A 21446-nucleotide genomic window follows, 5' to 3' on the forward strand; every position below is an offset into this window, starting at 1 on the left:
TGAAAAGCCCCTTGTGCTCCTTTTGGTGGTTGTAATGCACTTTATAAATAAAATTTGGTCGATTGATTGGTTGATTTTTGCAACTTCACAAAGGACCTTAAACATAAAAAATACCACACCCATGTTTGCCAGATTAGTTGGATAAAAACATCTAGTTAAAAAATAGTATTAAAACAGTTTCCCTAAATTAGTATTTCACCAAAAATATAATCGTAAATAATCTTTCATTATTATACAATACACCTACAATATACCATAAAAAAAAAATAATAATAATAATAAAAAAAAAAGTAGTCCAACTGTATTAGGTAAATACTGTTCTCCAACTTCACAGTTCTGGGGGAACTCGCATTTGTGTCACTGCAAATTTCCCAGTTTAGGACACTGTATAAATTGTGCAATAAGCACCTTTCTCCAATTTTCTTTTCCAGTTTCTCAATTTTCGTGCAATAGATACAGTGCGTCCTGTGTGAGAGAGAAGTGCGCATTGTATGCATTCAAGTATTGTATATATTGTTTAATACGTCTGTTTTATGCAGAATGCTGCATAATTACTCCTGAGAACTGGAGTCAACCGGCCTGAGAAAAAAAAAAAAAAAATGTAGCCACAGTCTCGTTGCACAAATGTTCTTAGCTCTGGTGTTGTATTTAATTTTCCAAAAAGGCTCAAGCATAAGTATATTTGGCCCAAATAAAGAGGCCCTATGGCTCTGTCCACTGACCATCACTAATACTAATACAGAGTAGCACGACAGCCACAGCTACGTACACAGACGACTTGCTGATTTTCTGCTTCCGTGTGTGTGTGTGTGTGTGTGTGTGTGTGTAAGCAAGCGAAAGGGAACTAGGGTTGTTAAAACAAAAGCGCTTTGTTGCTTAATGACCTGATGAAAGTATAGAGGCATATTTAGATGAATGGAGGATTTCTATAGACCCAAACACACACACACACACACACTGCCTTATTACAGTACAAGGATCTCATAATGGAGTCTCTGGCCAAACCAACAAGCCTTAAATTGTAACAACAACCTCTGTAGCTGAGGACAATACGCACACTATCATATTCCTTTGCGAGTCTGCACAGCCGTGAGCTGAAACAGCAGGGGGAAGTGTGTGTGAGAGTGGAAGGAAGTAGACATTCATACTTTGGATTACCCGACAAGAAAGCACTACATTTCTATAAGACTCACAATTAAGAGGCTGTAGCTGTTCGGCTACATACCATGTGACAGCTGCCACATGTTAGTGTCGATTTAATCTCTACAACAGGGTCGTACTCAGCTTTCAAAACATGACACACACACACACACAAAAAAACAACAAGCTGAGAACTCGGCGTGTTGTTGTGTGCGCTGCCTCATTTGTTCCGTTCTGGCTTATGTGAATGACTATTATTATTCCTATTTCTCGGTATTACTACTGACGTTATTACAGGTAATTTTTGACTTGTTCGATTGCATCATTCCCAGTTTAAAACATTAGCACATGATTGATGTTGACAGCATTCCTAAGCACACACTTGCTCCAAAGTTGTTGTTTTTTTTTTTTTACTTCATCCAGTTGTGTAACATCTAACTAGATTCAGTGTCAGCTCCTTCAACAAATACACTCGTAAGACAAGAGTTGGAGGACACCTGACCGCAAAATTCACGTGTTCTTTTTAAACGTCCCATTCAGTCCTGATTCGCTCTTATAATGATCTTCACTCTTCTGGAAAGATGTTCCACTAGAGTGTGCTTGTGAAGATTTGTCCTAATTCAGCTACAAGGGCATTAGAATACTCAGGTACTGATGTAGGATGAGGGGACCTGGCATGCAGTCAGTGTTCCAATTCATCTCAAAAGTGTTCAACAGGGTTGTGGTCACAGCTCTATAGCAGGCCACTCAAGATGTTTCACTCCAACCCATGTAAACCATATCTTCATGGACTTTTCTTTAGGGTTATTTTCATGCTGGAACATGTTTGGGTCTCGTAGTGAAAAAAAAAACTCCTATACAATTGTGTGGAGAACATTTTGGAGAAGAAACACAAACGGCTGGGAAAAGTCAGGTGTCTAAAAGTACTTTGGTCTATGTAGTGTATGTTCTGACTCATACTGTATGTATGGTGATCTGGAGAAAATTCCCAGTCATAACTGTTAAAGAGAAGCACACCTCCCCCTGAAGTAGAAATTGTACGCTTCTTCTTCAAGACTGCCTACGATGCTGCTTTAGTTTATAACTAGTTCAAAGGAAATGTTTCTACAAGTAGACATGGTGAACGTAGGAGCTTCTGCTGGGTGTAAAATGTTTTTAATGAGCTAATAAATGTGCTGCTTGAATGTTTCCTTAAGGAGTCGAGCTCATTCTTTTGCAAAAATCTCTCTTTCAGGCCTTCCCCCTCTCCTTGCTTTTCAGCATGACATAATGTAGTTTCAGCCAGCGGACAGTAACGGGATATTTTTAGCTCTTGGCAGCCCCGTGTCCCTCAGAGTTGCTCTTCTTTTGTTTCTACTCTGCGCCGAGTCTATTTTCTTCTACGGGGTTCGCGTCTGTTTAATGTACGTCAAGAGGAGAGTTATGTGTGTGTGTGTGTGTGTGTGTGTGTGTGTGTGCATGAGAAAGAGAAAGAGAGAGAGAGAGTGTGAGAAAGACGAGGTTTAAAGTAGTTGAAGCATGACAACACGCTGCACACTTCACATGCACTGTTAAAGCGAACACGAGAAAAATCATCTTGCTTTGTCCCGGGTGATTCCCATTCACTCCTGGAGAGTTTCTCTTTAGAGAATCTTGGCTTCGCTGACATCAGCAGCCTTGCGCGATTGCGTTTGCGCCCATTTGTTGGTTTTTCATCCTCCTTTTAATTTAAAATTTTTTTTATTTTTAAACTAACCTGATATCTCAGGATCATTCAATAATAAAAACGGTTGCTAATAATATGCATGGTTTTCGTTTCATGAAAAAATGCAACTGCGATGTATAGCCAAAATCCTCTATGGGCATTATGGGGATGCTTTAACACTGCGATGGAGACATAACCGGTGCATTTGAATTGCTCTATTGTACCGGCGTTCCAAAATTATGGTCAAATTATTGCTCAATCTTTCCTATTAAAAAAAAAAAAAAAGAAGAAGAAGAACGGGTTGAAATTTGTTCAATCTGGTCTAAAACAAATGAACTCTCTGAGATGAGTGATTTCTCACTGATCCTGCTGTTATATTAAATATAATCACTTTTATTATGCTTTTGTATATGTCCTTTTTTTTTTTTTATTATAAATGAATGACCCTTAATGATTAATGTATTCATGTGGATTAGAAAGCTTTAATGCAATGTTGAGCAGTGGCTTCACCAAAGTCAGAGTCTATGATATGACAAGGGTATCGCTGCGATTCGCAAAGACATTTCTACAATACAAGCGATTTTTCATAATATCTATCCATTATGATGTTTAGTCATTTAGAGAACTTGTACAAAACACCAAAACCCTGTGCTAGTTTGGGCACCTAATTTGAAAACAGTGCTGAACGTGAGCACTTGATAATTGCAGTGTGTCTAATAAATACCAGCAACTCTTTATTGTAGTCATTTTTGTTGTTGTTGTTAATTTATTTACTTTGTTTTTTTTGTAATAAAACAAAATATTCAAGAAGCATTAGTTACACCTCTCTTCTTACACATAATATCAAAGTCTCTCAAATCAAGATGTGTGACTGTGCGTGCGTGCGAGGTTTTTCACAGTTTCAGATTGACAGTTTGGGCGAGAAAAAAATAAATAAAAAAATTAAAACAGCAGCGAGAAAACAAAAAAAAAAAGTGTGTGTGTGTGTGTGTTTCTCACTATCAGAACATGCTTGTGTAGAACCGGATATGCAGCTGAGCCTTTTCTCATCTTATTAACCCTTATACTAAAATCCCGTTAGGAGGGATTTGGTCAAGCCCTGGCAACCGAAACTGCAGCATCACTGACCCAGAAGGACAGCGGGAAAAAAAGAAAGAAATTGCATTCTTGTTTTAGAGAGAGAGAGAGAGAGATGGCAGCCGGCTGGGGCTTTTGTCTCTTCATGCTGTATGTTTAAAGAGCAATATGAATCTCACCCAAGGGTTTTTAACCATTTAAGCACTTATTTGACAAGCAATCGGTGTGATTATTCCTCCATTCTTGCAGTTTCATACCAGCATCACCTAACAAAATCAGATCAGAGAATAACTCATCATGGGGGTTCTAATCTAATCCTCTTACAGTTAGAGGGAAACACAATCTAAGAAAACACACAAAAAAAAAAGATCTATAAATTGGTTAAATACCCAGAACCTCACAACACCATAATGGAATATTTGTTGGAACAGAAAATGACAATGTTGTAAAGATGCATCTTCTTACAAGCTCTTTAGAAGTTCTCTTATATGCACTTGACTCAAGTTCAGGGAATTTAGCAACAAATTGGCTTGGATTTGCAGAATGCATGAGTGACCAATAAGGGGTGCTCCAGGAATAAAATGCAGAAACGCTGAGCTCGACAGGTTCAACACAACCCTCACTTTATTAGAGATTCTCTTAAACCAATCCCTGCACCTGAAATGAAGCTCTGCTACTGTACTTCACAATTAGTCACTCATGTTTAAAAGTGGAAGATTTTACACAACCAATAGAAGAGGAGATTCCCAGATGGCCAGGAGCTGAAGGACTCACACACATACAGTACAAGCTTGGATTGCTATTCTTGTTAGGATCTTCCATTGACATAGTTAATGCTATGCCTCCTAAACCTGACACAAATTTTGCCATCAGAAACCAGCCAAATGTTCCATACGGCCAAAATGTTCATATGTTTCTATTCTTGGTTCCTAACAAAATATAAACACAAACGTGCACACACACACACACACACACACACACACACACACACACCCACCCACCCACCCCCATCCACCCACACACCAAGATATTGTGAAATCGAAGAAATTATGCAGCAAAGGGAAAAAAAAGAAACTTTTTAGAACCATGCACAGGGCTCTATTTGACCTTGTTTGACTTTACCGAGAAACTAGTGGCCCCTAAACACAAGGTCACACACACACACTAGGGTGTGTAGTTTTATGCATATTCAACCTCACAGATAAACATGCCTATTTACATGCAAATCCTTCAGACCTGGGTGAGGGTGGAGACGGGGGATTTTTGAAATTCTGAGAAGAATGGATCTGTTATAGATTCATAGTAAAAAAAAAAAAAAAAAAAAAAATAATACATCTTTCTGTATAGTACAGATTCAGTCATGCTGCCTTCTATTCTTGCGCATGGGGGTCGAGCGGGAAAAAGCTCGCAGTCATCCACCTCAGCTGAACGTGCAGTTCTGTTTTTTGGTTCAAAGTAAATTGAAAAGAATTTCATTTGCAGCTCCTAATATAATCACCCATAGTTAGCAAGTTTCTCATCAACCACAGACCAACATACAGAAAGTTAGTGTTTATTTACTACATTAATAAATACTAATGTGAGCTGAGTATTCAGTATTAACTATTCATGCACCTGGAATCAGTGCCATCTCTGATTACAGCCTATAAGACCCGTAAGCATAGAGACGACCTCAGAGAAATAATCATATTCCAATCTGAAATATTGAGCATTTCAATTTCTAATACCTGTAGTTTCCTATTCTTCAATTCGGAAAAGCATGTTGGTAAAAGAGGTATGTCCCATTTCACTCCGAAGTCCAGTGTCATGTTTTATGGCAAGAGAAATGCTAATACTGAATTGTGAACAGTGACTGATCCAGTATATCACATGTCCTGTATAATAACTTTTTAAAGACTTTTCTCAGAAACGGCTCATTTCTTCGGAAATCTGAAAAATACCATCGGTTTTGGTGAATTTATACTTCTGCAGCTGTCTCAGGCCAAAAACAAATAGGAGTTCCTATAGGAATAATAGAATGCATAATGGGCATGACTTTTAAAAGGAAAAAAAAAAAAAAAAAGCAATTACAAACAAATACATGCGAAGCATTTTAAACTCTTTGCTTTCTAACTGTATCGCACAGTTCCAACACTAGAGTTAAAATCGATAGTTCAATAGCAATCATGGGACGATAAATAAATACGAGATTTAAGTCGTCGCATTGCCTTTTAATGAGAGTGTGCTATGAGTATTGCCGTGAGATTTTGTGCAATATGCCATCGTCCTTTTTTTCCCACACGTTTTTGCTGACTAAAGATTGTGACTTTGGTACTGGGAAAAGAAAGAGGTGCGGCAAAATCTCGGCAATGATTGTCATATATGTTACATCGTTCCAGCATACTGGCAGTTTTTACATACCAGCAAATTGACACTTGAGTGACAACCATATCTATTTCTGTCTTATTCGTGTACACACAAGTATATATATATATAGTTGTGCTTTATACGTTTAATATACTTTCGAACTTTTTACACTTTATGTAATTTTTATATCCTATTTCTTTGTTCATGTTTCGGTGTTGGAGGGTCGTAAAAAGCTTTTCACTACATGTCCTACTCTGAATAAATGTGTATGTGGCACATCAAATTTTTAGGTTTTGAGATTGCTGACTTTAGTTTTCTTTTGCTCAGGAATACATGTTAAAGTCATGAGCGAAATACAGGTGATGAGTTATTAACTAAACTTCTTCTAAATCTTATTGAAGTGATATAAACTAAGTTTAAACAGGCTCGGTGGACGTAAAGAACAGCAATGCAGATGCTTATTGAAATCTCGTATAGTGCTATTACACTTTTTTTTAATTGATCTGTTGTGAGTGAACACGTTCATGGCTTCATTTTTTTGGGGCTGTTCAAGAGAAAAAGTGGAGCTGAGATGCCTTAGAAAGATTACCTTATGTTGCTCTTCTTCGAACTTAAACAGCAGGTTATTGAAATTCATAAAGGATATAAAAGTTGGCGAAAGGGAAACGTGTTACGAGCTGCAACGCGGTTTATTTTTGACATTTAAATTAGTACGACTTGATCGCAATAAAGACAGTTGAACTCTATCGCTGAACTTTTGTCTCAACCCTAATATAATTTTTATATTATTCTATATCTTTATATATATATATATATATATATATATATATATATATATATATATATATATATATATATATATATATATATATATATATATATATATATATATATATATATATATATATATATATATATATATATATAAAACCAGTGTGTGATCTGGCAGGCTGTTAGAATGCGAGCTACAACCAGTCCAAAACCTCACACTGTATACACACAAACTTGCCAAAATATCCTGATTGTAGTTTTCTGTGTATAAATCCACACACTTATCTGTTTATTAAATAATAATTATTTCCGTTTTTGTCACAAGTGAAAGTTTTTTAACAGATGTTATGAAGCACATCCACACCCTATACAGTATATGACAAAAGCGCTGAATGTGATAAGGGAATATTATTACTGCTTACACATTGACTGCATGTTCACAACATCTTGTGAGAGCGTTTCTACGTACTCAAACAAACACACATCCCTAGCAACTGACTGAGTGGTTGACACACAGCAGCACAGATACACACCGATGGCAGTTAACTTATCTGAAGAAACACGATGTATACGGTATCTCACAATAGTGAGTGAATCCCTCACAATTCAGCAACCATTATAGTCAATCTTCTGAAGGGACGATACTATAGAAATGAAACCTGGATATATTTGAGAGTAGTCAATGTGCAGCTTGTATAACAGTACAGATTTAAATAACTGGTGGATGAAGTATACCAAGCAGGTACTTGAGTAAAAGTAGAGATACACTCTAAAAAATTACTCCAGTAAAAGTGCTTCCTTTAAACTTTCACTCGAGAAAAAAGTACAAAAGTATTTGCCTTCAAATGTACTTAAGTACTATGATTTATCATAATGATAATGTCCTATTATCATTTTTGTCACAAAACTCTTTGCTCGAGTTAAACACGGATATCTAATAAACTATCCTGAGCCCAAAATCATGTTTTCAACTCGCAAATAAGGGTGCTGTGGCAAGTTAGAGTCAGGAGTTTCTTCCTGCATTTATCAATCTGAAAATGTTCAGCATCAGTTCAACATCAAGCAGAACGCTGTATGTTTGTGTTAAGTAGATACCACAAAGCGTCAATGGCGGTTCTCGCTTGAACGCCGCTCTGGGTGAACCGCGCCATGCCCCAACGTCTCCCCTATTGATTCGTTTCAGCATTGAAAAGCTTCTCTCTGCTTCAGCTACTGTCGCTGGATGAGTTAAACATATTCTCAGAGCAGTCCACAAATTTGGATACATTTCCGAAAGCTCAATTTCATGTATAACAGGGGTCACCAACCTTTTTGAAACTGAGAGCTACTTCTTGGCTACCGATTAATGTGAAGGGCTACCAGTTTGATACACACAAATTTGCTCAATTTACCTTTAATTATATGTTGTTATTATTAATAATTAATGATATTCATCTATATCTAGTCATCTATATTTTAATATTGTAATTTTCAAATTTACACCAATGCAAGTGTGATTTAAAAAAAGAATAGCAACAAAAAAAATGTATGCAGCTCACTGGTAAGTGCCGCTATGGTGAGTTATTTTTAGAAAAAGCCCACGGGCGACTCATGTGGTCCTTGCGGGCAACCTGGTGCAAGATACAACATACCGTATTTTCCGGACTATAAGCCGCTACTTTTTTCCCACGCTTGGAACCCCGCGGCTTAAACAACGAAGCGGCTAATTTAGACCATATGCCGAATACTGCAACAAATCGGTTTGCATGGCCGTCGTAGCAGAAGGAAGCCTCTTCTGCAGCTGGCTCACAAGAAAGCCAGCAAACAGTTTACTGTGTTTCATTGAGGGAAAATGGATTCCAACATGTACTGTGAAATTTCTGACGCAAAACACGATGCCCTCCCTTCAGAAATTGGGCCGAACAGCAGTTTTCCGACAAAATAACGACCCCAAACACACCGCCAAGACGATGCCAAGGTGGTGGTGTGCTGAAGGTTTTTGTTGCTATTCTTTTTTTAAATCACACTTGCATTGGTGTAAATTTGAAAATTACAATATTAAAATATAGATGACTAGATATAGATGAATATCATTAATTATTAATAATAACAACATATAATTAAAGGTAAATTGAGTGGACAAGTATGACTCCAGACCTAAACCCTATTGAGCACCTGTGGGGCATCCTCAAGCGGGAGGTGGAGAAACGCCATGTGTCAAACATCCAGCAGCTCTGTGATGTCATTATAGAGGAGTGGAAGAGGATCCCAGGTACAACCTGTGCAGCTCTGGTTAATTCCAGACCCAGGAGGATTAAGGCAGTGCTACCAAACAATGGTGCTCACACAAAATACTGGCACAGTTTTGCCATGTTCACTTAGGGTGTACTCACTTTGACGTTTGTATGTTGAGTTATTTTTAGAGGAAAGCAAATCTGTACTGCTATACAAGCTGCACATTGACTCCTCTAAAATGTATCCAAGTTTCATTTCTTAGGTATTGTCCCTTGAGAAGCTAAAATGGTTGCTGAAATGTGAAAATGTGAGATGCTGTAGGTGTGTTATTGTGTCTGGGCGTGTCATACTTACTCATATACCCACTTTCTGTGTCGCGACCCAGAAACGCAACTGTGCTTGAACACAGAAGTATGCGGTTTCCGATCTAAAGCTGAAATGAAACCTATACCTCTGTTAAAAAGACAATGCAATTACCTAACATCTCTCTCTCCCTATAAGCGGTGTTTGACATTGGTAATAAAGCATATGATTCCTGAAGTTTTTCTCGATTTGTATCTAACGGTCCGACGCCCAGTATGAACAATGGCTCGTACCGAGAGGCGAGAAAGAAACACACATGATGCAATGAAGCATAATGACTACAGGCTGGTGAACACGAAACCTGCGTGATATAGACACGGTTAAATCCCGGGTTACAGAGATTTGTCCTCAGTCTACAGCGAAGCAAGCGAGAAACAGGCAGAGAAGGGAAGTGTTGTAACTGGCCCGATGTTGTAAGCGACAGAAGGGCGTGTGTGAAACCTAGTGAGTCAGCGCTGTCTCTTCCTCTTTCTGCCACTCTGCAGACCGAGCGATAAGCACGCAGGCCACATGAAGGCACGTCCGCAGTAACCTTTTTCAGTTCAGGGAAAAAAAAAAAAAAACGATATTTTTTTGGACAGCCTTGACATTTCGAACAGACAAAATCATGATATGAATGATTTAATTATTGTTTAGTGAATTCAAAGGGAGAAGTGCATCTCTTAGTCCCTTACTACATCGTGCCAACGTGATGTGCTGACTTCCTGTCTTAGCCAACCGTAGAGTCCCTCTTCTTACAGTACAGGCCAGAAGTCAGAGATCACATGGGGTAAAAGGTTTAGGACCATGTGGGCATGAGAATACGAATGAAAACAGCAAGTTCTGGGATGGGATGTGAAGTATGTGCTGTAATTTTTTTCTTTTTTACAACAAGCATGTCCACTCCACCTTATATGGGTTCGGGTGTGAGCAGGGTAAACAAATACGCTAATACGCTTTTATGAAATCTGCTCCGCATAAAGCTCTCAGTGGATAACCTTGGAAAAGTCTCTGTCCCCTTATGACACAATGTCGTCACTTGCATTCTCGTCCCTTTTTTTTTATTATTGGTTTCGACACTATGTTTTTTTCTACTCTGCAGCTCTTCTATTATTCACCTCTGCTTGTGAGACAGAGTACTGACACTTTAGTGTGTGCAAAAGTTATACAATTATGGCATATCTGAAAACCTTCCTGGCCCCTTCCCCTAAAAAAGTCCTCCCATGCTATCCCACAGCTATACTGATGTTATTCTAGCAGTTTCATCAATAATTTTCCTTCATGTCCTCTCTTAGCCTTGGATATTTGTCTCCTAACACAGTGAGCTGCAACATAAAAGCAGAAACCCTTCAAAATAACTCATTGTCAATGTTAATACTGTAAGTAGCAGCTGATTACGAATAAAAACTTGAAATTAGTCTTGTGATAACACAGAGCAATAAATATACTATACTACATTATAGCAATATACTAAACTTTTGGGTGGACAAATCAGTATTCTGGGTGACCAGGACAAGCACAAGTGATATGTGGTGGGACTTCACTGCGATGTGACCAATCAAAGTGTGTGCCTTTTTAACCTAGAGCCATCTAAAATCGCAAATTAGCATGAATTGGTCAAGTATTAGTGTTTAGGTTAGAGAAGGGAAGAATCATCCTCCGCTGGGACGTACCATTAGCATTCGAACCCAACACATAATAGGAAAGCTTCTTTGGAGTTTCTTTGGAGCTGAAAGAAATATTCAGCTCTATTAGGGAGGCTGTCGAGATACATGCCTCATATCATCTGGCTGACGATAGAACTATTAATAAAGATAATCTTTTCTGAATCAGGAACACGCATGCGTGTGGAAACGCTAATGAAACTCTGCCGAGCCACCGAATAACTGTCCTGTTTACTCCACACGGGCTTTGTGGTTAAACATGAGGTGAGTGAGACTTGAGGACAACATGTTCGTGGGGAGGACAACGACCACCAGCTCACGGTCAAAATGTGGCCCCGCGACGTTTAGTTGAGAGTGCGAACGTGATGCGGAACAATAGAATGCTTGTTTGGAGCAGATAAGATGAAAATCCCTTAACACGCTCACTGTCTTTACTTTATTATATAGTTATTTAAAAACCTTCTAACTGAGTGTCACCTGAAACACAGACCTGGGCAGCGAAGTGGAACTTTTCCTTGTTGCCTTATTAGCTTAAAAATCTAACTATTCGTCAGTTGCCTGTAAATTATATTTGCTTTTTGATGTAGTCGGACTGAAGCTGATGGAAATAAAGAGTATAATATGTATATTAAAAAAAAAAACACAGAAACAGTACAGTCATAGTATCTTCCCCCTACAAGGTTAAACCCATAAGATATTTTATCCTTGACACAGCATTTTGGTTTGAAACATGTGAGACACATGCCCACACACACACACAAAAACAAACGCACGCATAAAGTGCTCGAAGAAATGTGAAAAACAAAAACGAAAAACACGAAAAAACACTATATATAGTATTAAGATGTGAAATTAACTGAAATTCGATTTGGCAAGCAAGGCTAAATCCTGGAGGCTTCGGGGTCTCACGCCACACGGTAAAAGAGAGCTGAAAGTGGGAGGATTAGAAAAACATCCCTCTTACTCAGTCTGGATGGGGTGCTGTGAATATCATGTGTCAGCGGTAAGAAACTGATGCCAATATTCCTTGTTCTGGTGAATATGACTGTCTCCATTCCTATATATATATATATATATATATATATATATATATATATATATATATATATATATATATATACATTTATCTATCTATATATCTATAGCTGTGGTATCTTTGACCGAGTTGTTAGCGTAAATCCTTTAAGTCCTGTAAGTAGCGAGGTAGCAACTCCATGGAATGGCCTCGATCGTCTCATCCCAGAGTTCTGGGGAATTTGGAGGCCAAGCCAACACCTTGAACTCTGTTGTGTTCCTCAAACATTTCCCGAACTATTTTTAGCAGTGTGGCAGGGCTTATTATCCTGCTGAAAGAGGCAACTTCCATTAGGGAATCCCGTTGCCATTAAGTGCAGTAACACCGTTTTTGATAGGTATGATTCAAAATAGCCTCCACAAGAATGCCAGGATCCAGGCTTTCCCAGTAGAACATATTGCCCAGAACCTTTATTGTTTTGCATTCTTCCCCATAGGCCATACTGATGTCATTTCTTCTATTAGAAAGCTATGCACACACACACACCCAGATGTCCACATGGGGACAAAGAAAATGTGATTCATCACACCAGTCTACTTTCTTTCGTTGCTCCATGGTCTAGTTATGATGTTCCTATTGCAGAAACGTCTGGTGAACAGGAATCAGTAGGGCACCCTGACCGGTCTACAGCTATGCGGCATGTGATGCGCTGTACTGTATATTTTGACCCCTTGCTATCATAGCCATCATGATTTTTTTTCAGCAGTTTGAGCTACAGCTTTTTTGTGGGATCAGACCAGATGGACTAGCCTTCAGTTCTCATGTTCATCATGACCCTGTCACCGGTTGTTTACATTTGGTCAACAATCGGTAGATACTCGACACCCCACAAGAGATGCTCTGTCCCAGGTGTCTACATTCTTACATCCTTATAATAGTATTTGCCCATTTTTCCCGGTTTTACCTCAATTGTGAGACCCGTCTGTGCAAGTGCAGCCTATTTTTTCCCACCACAGTACCGAGGTTATCAGTGTTATTTATGCGACCTGTTAGTGGTTTGAATATTATGGCTGATCTGTGGACATTACACATGTCAACATTACTGACTTGGTTTAATATATATATTATCCAATAATGGGAGGTAAATATACATACATGAAATGTAAATGAACATGCAATAACACGCTTTTTAATGTACTGTCTAAAAAATACCCAGGGGGTAACAGTGAAAGCCTGTAGGAGAATTAGGGCGTCGGATCGACCGTTAAAAGTTTCTTGATTTTGTAATTTATTCTCCATATTGCAAAACTATGCTTGTCAAGCTGAAAGACATGGCCAACAATCGGCAAACAACACAAAGGACCGATATTCCGCAACGTTAACATACAGAGAGAAAGTTCAAGAACCTAGTGTTCCAACCCTTATGATCACACCCAGCGTCTTTTGACATGCAGTATCTCATTTAAAAAAATGCGCCGTCCAATTCACGTTCACACACTCGCAACTTGATTTTGTTGAAGTCACAAAAGGTCCTGAGGCAATCTGGATTTTCTGAGAGTGTGAAAGAAATAGGGTGGCCAAATGACGCAATGCAAACTTCGCATCGAAATGCAACACGCTGCATTTGGAAATGTCAAAACGAAAAGCAAATCTCAGGTTGGCCTCGAGCTCCTCAGCCTCACCCCCCCGAGGAAGCAAAGTCATTTCCTGTTCTGCATGCATGCAGGAGGGAAAACAAGAAAGAAGAATGCTCGAACTCATCTAGTGCTCACCTTAACCACGTCCTACTTTATGAGAGATAGCATGCTTTGAAGCTTTTTTTTTTTTTTACATCTGGGGGGAAAAAAAACTGGCATTAATCTAAATGCACTTTATACAAGCAGAAGTACAGGATCGAGTCTTACAATCAACACCGGGCAAAATTATATTACAGACTATTGCAGTCTGAAAATAGAAAAATTACTTTAAAAATCAAACTTGGCCAGTCATTTAGGAGTGCTGAGAACCAACATAGAAACCAGACTGAATAGTCATGTTTCTCTCGGGGGCAACATGTGAAAGAGTGGGTGAGAGAGAGAGAGAGAGAGAGAGAGAGAGAGAGAGAACAATACCCTAAATCATTACATTATGTATTCAATCTCACATCCCTCACGCACTCTCTAAGCACTGTTTAACACATTGGTTAAAAAAATAAAAATAAAATAAAAATCTCCTGCATGTCCTCTTACAGTGGTGTGAAAAAGTGTTTGCCCCTTCCTGATTTCTTTTTTCTTTTTTTTTTTTTTGCATGTTTGTCACACTTTAATGTTTCTGATCATCAAACTAATTTTAATATTAGTAAAAGAGAACACAAGTGAACACAACATGCAGTTTTTAAATGAACTTTTTTATTATTGAGGGAAAACTAAATCCAAAAATACATGGCCCTGTGTGAAAGTGTTTGCCCCCTGTTAAAACTGTGGTTTATCACACCTGAGTTACATTTCTCTCGCCACACCCAGGCCTGATTACTGCCACACCTGTTCACAATCAAAAATCTCTAAAATACTACCTGCCTAACAAAGTGAAGTAGACCAAAAGATCCTCAAAAGCTAGACATCATGCCGAGATCCAAAGAAATTTTAGAAACAAATGAGATCCAATGATCCAAAACACTCTAGCAAGTCCACCTCTGAATGGCTGAAGAAAACCAAAATGAAGACTTTAGAGTGGCCTAGTCAAAGTCCTGACCTCAATCCTATTCAAATGCTGTGGCATGACCTTAAAATAGCGGTTCATGCTTGAAAACCCTGCAATGTGGCTGAATTACGATTCTGCATAGATGAGTTTACCAAAATTCCTCCACAGCGCTGTAACAGATTCACTGCAAGTTATTGTAAACGCTTGATTGCAGTTGTTGCTGCTAAGGGTGGCCCAACCAGTTATTAGTTTTAGGGGGCAAACACTTTTTCACACAGGGCCATGTAGTTTTGGATTTTGTTTTCCCTTAATAATAATAATCTTCATATAAAAACTGCATGTTGTGTTCACTTGTGTTATAATGTGTAATGTTATATTAAACATTAAAAAGTGTGACAAACATGCAAAAAATAAAATAAAATAAATAAATAAATAAAAAATCAGGGAAACCCTTTTTCAAACCACTGTAGATTGAAATTGAAAAATCATTTCAAGATCAAGTCATTTAACTTTAGTAACCTGTTGTAGTGGATCCATAGACTTTCCCTTTACCAAAAAAGAACTTCCAAAAAGAAGTTCAGAAATGTACTACAAAGATCCTAGTGTACAACAGAGCATGCATGAAAAAGCTTATTTCCTTTTCCCCCCATATGTGCCCCAAGTAACAGCAAAGAAACAGAAAGGCAAATGTGTGAAAGGGAGAGATACTTATAATAACTAATAATCACAATCTCCATCAATTCCACTTTTCCCTACCCACTTACCTTCTACTGGCTGTAACAAATCACAGCTTCCACATCTTTTCCCTATGAGAAAACTCTTTTCCAACGGGTGAGTATTATTCATTTACAGTCTGACAGCTGCTTCATATAAACAAGTCAGACTCATTGTCAGCACCATCAATGGGGATGCTTCCTCAACCAAGCGTAGTCCTTCTTGTTACTAATTTGTATCTGCAGAACTACCCACCCCAAAAGTGAAGCAAGCTGTTAAAGGAACCCTACTGCAGATATTTGACCTTGCTGTAACCTTGTTCTCATTTGCATCAATTCCAAAATGTTCATCTTCTGCATACTGTGTACTCTAATTCAATCCTACAAGCATTCAAAGATGGATGAATGAATGGCGGGAGGAACGGGAAAACAGAGAGCCCATGAAAAATGTACTGATGTCTCCCATACTGCTAACAATAACAAAGAAATACGACCACTAAACTGTTGCTGATGGCATCACATCTACAGGTTGACCCCACCCACATCCACAAGGAATAAAGGACCCTTGTTTTCATTTAGACATTGAATGATCAAAATGATGTAAATCATATACTATGTCCTGCACAGTCAGCAAACCTCGACCAATCCTGATACGATATTTAAATCGCCGACTTTGCGAACGTCTTTTGGTAAATGGTGTCCAGTCAAGACCGATCTATGCCAATACTCATTGAAAGAGTTCTGACCAGCTTGTAATGACCAGGGCAATAAGTAACTTTGTTCCTTTCATTTCCGTCGGCGTTACTAGACGTGACATCCTATAGAGATATGCAAGATAAATGTGAGATATGCAGCCAGGGAACTTTAAGAGAGGTCTGCTGGCTTTACTTAGTTACTACACTCACATACACACACGCAAAAGGAAGAATGTCGGCTTGGTTGTCTGTTTTTAGATCGAGATCTTGCTTTACTCTAACTTTATCCAGATGCCATGCCTGACTGGACATAAATCATGTGACTAACTTCTTAAAGACACGAGTTTTATCCCACACTCCCACACTACAGACTTACACTTCTCTCCCGCCACAACAATCCAAGTTGACTGTTGTAGCAGACACAGTGTATCAAAATCAGATGGTGCAAAAGGGTCTGAAAGTGCGTGACATTTCAGCTCACCCTATGCGACTGCCATGTTCATGATGCTGCCGTGTACTAGAGATGTATGACTGTGCTTCATAAGGATGCAGTTCAAAACAGGCAGACACACAAAAGGTGTTGTTATGACTATCTGGAAAGTACTAAATAACTAACTACCAAATACATAGCTACTTAAAATATGACAGGAGTAACTTGTACTCAGAATCGACGTGTAGTGCGCATGCAATGTGGACTGTGGGGCCAAAAGTATTCGCCCGACACACGACGTCTATAATCTGCTGCACCAGATTTGGAGGCGCACAATTGTAAAGAAAGTCGCTTGCAAGTATAAGATCTAGCTTCAGAGGTCTACGAAGACACAATTTTGTCCAGGCTGGCACAGGAGAAATCAAGTGGCCTACACAGAGCCCTGAACTCAATCCTACCGAACCCATTTGGGATGATTTGGAATGCTGACTGCACCCCAGGCAGCTTTGCACGACATCAGTGCCTGACTGATGCCCTTGTAGCTGAATGAGTACAAATCCACGCAGCCGGGAATTAAAATCCAGCCTTGCGAGAACAGTTGCGGTTATCAAAACAGAACAAGGGGGGGACCCACATCAGGACTGAGATGATCATAGATGAGAGAGACGGTCAGGAGTCCAAAAACCTTTCGCCATATACTGTACAATATGCCTTGAACATCTTTGACCAGTCGTATCTATTAGGCCTGAATGGTGCACTGTTGAGAATATAAGCATGTACCCTTATACATATGTACACATCATTATAAAAACACTGCAGACACGGCATAATGAAGGGTGTGAATGTCAAAACGGATTTAACTGCATTGTGGGAATGCATGCGTGCATATGTAGGTGCATCATCAGCATAACATTAAAGTGTAAACATTACAAAAAATACCACTAACTAACAAAGAAAGAGGAAACGACCCCTAAGTGGGGGAAAAAAATAAATAAATAAAAAACACAACCCCAAGCAGCAGCGGACGAGCGAGAGAGAGCAAGAGAGAGAGAGCGAGAGCGGCGAGTTACCAGAACGTCCATCATGGCTCGGCGGACGGCGGCCAACTAGTCTTACAATCCTCAACGTTGTTAAAAGCCTGGACACATGCATGTCATCCCCCCGCAGGCTGCGGACCTCTCCTTCACAAACACACACACAAGGAAATGCAAGGGTGTACATGAACAAACACATACGCACACACAGAGGAAGGAAAAAAAAAAAAGAAGAAGAAAAGAGAGAAAGGAAAGGACAGTGCTTATTTCGAATGCATTGAGCTGAAGCGTATATGCATTATTCAGTACAGTTGAGTTGTAAGACATGCAATCGGGTCGACAGTTACATGTGGATTTGGGTTTTATGCATAAAGGCCGAGAAAAGCAGTGCGGAAACAGACGGTGAAAGTAAAACTGGTACCAGATCGCAGCTGTCACAATACACGCAATAAAAAAATATCCTCAAACGAGCTATAATAAATGACAGGTTTGTTAGAAATAGCATGCTGTGATAAATATACACGCTCGCTCCGATCAGGCTCAACGTACGCGAATGGTTTGTCCGTGAGACGAATGAAATCGGATAACAGGAATCGATGAACAACGTCGAGCCGTTTTAAAACATGATTGCGGGATTTCCCCCACAACATTTGTTTAAAGGCACGTAACGCATTAAACATTATCTCGGGACCATAGTAACATTTGTGGACAATTCCCCTCTGCCGAACAAACGAAGCAATCATTTTTTGTGGACTATCCAGTAAAGTTGTAAAGTCAGAGTGGGATTTTCTGAAGCAGGAGGCGTTTATTGTGCACTGGCTGTGATCCTGCTGGGGTGTGAACATCACGCAGATCTATATAACATTCTGAATTCTCCACTTTTTATAGGTCAACTTCCTGAACGCGTTAACCTAGAGTCACCGAGCTGGGAAATGTTGTTTAAAGCATCTGAGAGATAGAGAGAGAGAGAGAGAGAGAGAGAGAGAGAGATATTAGTGCCGCCTAGTACATGAAAAACTGCATGCTATTTTTAAACCCCTGGAGCCTCTCCTGATTTGAGATAAAGAGGAAGTAAAGTTTTCAGAACAAGGAGTGCATTTGAAATGTTTATTACTCTTTGCATATTCTAAGCGCTGTCACGTGATGTACAGCTTACTTTATTATCCAGTCTGTGATGTTTGGAAAGCATAAAAAAAAGAATTGAACGCACAGCCTGGTATTAATCGATACCAGACGATACACCTTAGCGTACTACAGGTACGGCACCTCACGCGTTGTGATGCCGAATACGCTCGATCGAGGGCTGTTTAATACGCTGCTGGAAATATTGAACGATGTAAAGCGGAATGCCGAAATACAACTCGTTTGCAGTGATCGCTGTAAGAAATACAACTAGGACGTGCGGCACCTCGATGGCCTTCGTCACCTTATCAGGATTACGCACGGAAACGCGGGTGAACACATTTTCGATTAAATGCAAAAGCGGACACATCCAAAACGGGAATCAAGCATGTGGTCAAAAACAGAAGGTCGAACGAATTACAATCGAGATAAACCGGCCGAAACTAGAATCATGAACTTGGAAGCAGTCCGAATAACAAGGCTTGATAATATGAGGAGAACTATTGAGGAGAAGCAATTTTCTTTTTTAGTTTGTGTGTGTAATTGACGCCACTTGTGCTCAGTCAGTGGTTGAATATGGAATGTGGGAAATGTAGTTCATGTTTGATGGCTGCAGTGTTTGCTGGGAAACGGAGTTGCTGGCTTGCTGTGACTTGACAGCCTACAACGACACTAGACTCTAATTCGATGTTTATCATCAGAAAGTGGGGAAAGTGGTAGCTCAGTGGTAAAGGCTTCAGCCTTCTAATCAGAAGGTGATGAGTTCAAATCCCAGCACCAATGCTGGGCCCCTGAGCAAGGCCCTTAATCCTCAACTACTCTGTTGGAAGCCGCAATGAAGTAGTAGCTCAATGGTTAAGACACTGGACTGCTGATCAGAAGATTGTGAGTTCAAATTGCAGCACCACCATGCAGCCTATGCTGGGCCCCTCAGCAAGGCCCTTGATCCTCAACTGCTCAGTTGTATAAAGGAAGTGACTGTAAGTAAGTCGTGCCGCTAAATGCCGTGACTGTAAACATGAGTCTTCTTGTGTTTCTTTTATTAACTCTCTCTGATGTGTTCTACTTACTCACTTTATATTTTCCATACACTGATTTTCTTCCGTGTTTCAGCGTCTCAGACACCGGAAACATCGACTCAACCTCTAAAGAGCGAACTACATGCAGGCCATTTACAAAATCGAAATCTTACTGTGCAGTCTAGCGCATAGAAATTTCCCTGCAAGCCTGAAACTTTCGAACGCGCTAACGTTGAATACGGCCTTTCCATTACTGGAGAGAAGTGTACATAAAGGTAAATAATGAATAACCTGTGTTTAAGATAAGAAAGTCAGAACACGAACAGGTACAGCTATATTATAGGCTCATCAGAAATGTTTTGTTACAACAACCATCAGGAGAATGGTTTTCATTTGTTTTTCTCCCCATATCCTGATTATTGATTACTGTCTTTACACAGGTTGCAGAGTTCTTTAGAACACTAATTCTGGTTTGGAACCACGTAGTCTGTTATCACACAGGAAGTAACCTTTAGCGTTGCCGAAACAAACTGCTGTAAAGGAGTTGCATTTTCAATGGCTCGGGTTTTAATGAAAAACATGTGGACATGTAGATCGGACCTGTGGTTAAAATATTTTAATACTACAATACTTGGTCTTTTGTAAGGATGAGCAGGAGATTCACAGAGAGAGAGAGAAAGAGAGAGAGAGAGAGAGAGAGAGAGAAAAGAGAGAGAGAAACTAAAAATATCTTTGTTTTGATGAATATGATGGTTCTAAAAACATTTCCAGATCCCTTTGACTGTTAAATGAAATTCACTGAAGCCCCCAGCACTGTTAAAAAACATACAAAAAAAAAAATGCTGTAAAACAATATTTGGTTATTTACTATTAGATTTTTAAGCAGCTCAACACCAACAGGTGAAGTGCATCTCGTTTTAAAAAACACGTATCCTTGTGTGTATATTCGTCTTCAGCCATCTTCATCCCTGTGCATGTACCCAGCACTTTATTTATGTAAAACTCTAACCGCAATATTTGATAGCGTGAGAGAGAGAGGAGAAAAGCTGTGTCAGCATAAATTATATATATAAAATAAAAAACAAAGCAACAACAACAACAAAAAAAAAAAACCATGACCTTGTGCAAAATTCTGGAGCACTTTGAATTGCAATATATTTTTTCTATTTGCTATTCGCGCTTATTATTTCTCGATCCACGATCCTAAAACATTTGGGAAAAATGAAACCCCAGTAAATACAACAACCCGACTTCAAAACAACTATCGATTTAACATTCACAGAGTTGTTTATTTCCACGTATATAAAGTCATATCCGTATTTACATTCAATCGCTTTGGTCATTTTAATAGGACATTAACGTAAGCATAATTACTAACTAGTTACCAGCAGGCTGCTGCTGTCTGTTTTTTGTCTGGCTCCATCTTTCAGCTGGGTTTCTGCAGGTAATTTCAGGGGTGCGATTTCTATTTTATTGCTTTTTCCTATTTCAATTTATTTTT

General features: G+C 39.2%; 1 protein-coding gene across 6 annotated transcripts in view; it reads right to left on the reverse strand.

Moving 5' to 3' along the window:
* rgs19 (regulator of G protein signaling 19) overlaps window positions 1–21446 on the reverse strand; it is a 48951-nt gene that overhangs the window by 16763 nt on the left and 10742 nt on the right. For 2 of the 6 annotated variants that reach the window (XM_046869542.1, XM_046869543.1), the window contains exon 2: window positions 17841–17951. The exons of 3 other annotated variants lie outside the window; for them this stretch is intronic. In XM_046869542.1, coding sequence (XP_046725498.1) covers window positions 17841–17855 — 15 coding nt within the window. In that variant the 5' untranslated portion in view covers window positions 17856–17951. Of the gene's footprint in view, window positions 1–15696; window positions 15801–17840; window positions 17952–21446 lie in introns of those variants that run through there. One more of the 6 variants, XM_046869545.1, reaches the window with a different exon arrangement.

The sequence above is a fragment of the Silurus meridionalis genome, chromosome 16 (genome assembly GCF_014805685.1).
Source record: "Silurus meridionalis isolate SWU-2019-XX chromosome 16, ASM1480568v1, whole genome shotgun sequence".
In the NCBI taxonomy this organism is placed as follows: Eukaryota; Metazoa; Chordata; class Actinopteri; order Siluriformes; family Siluridae; genus Silurus; species Silurus meridionalis.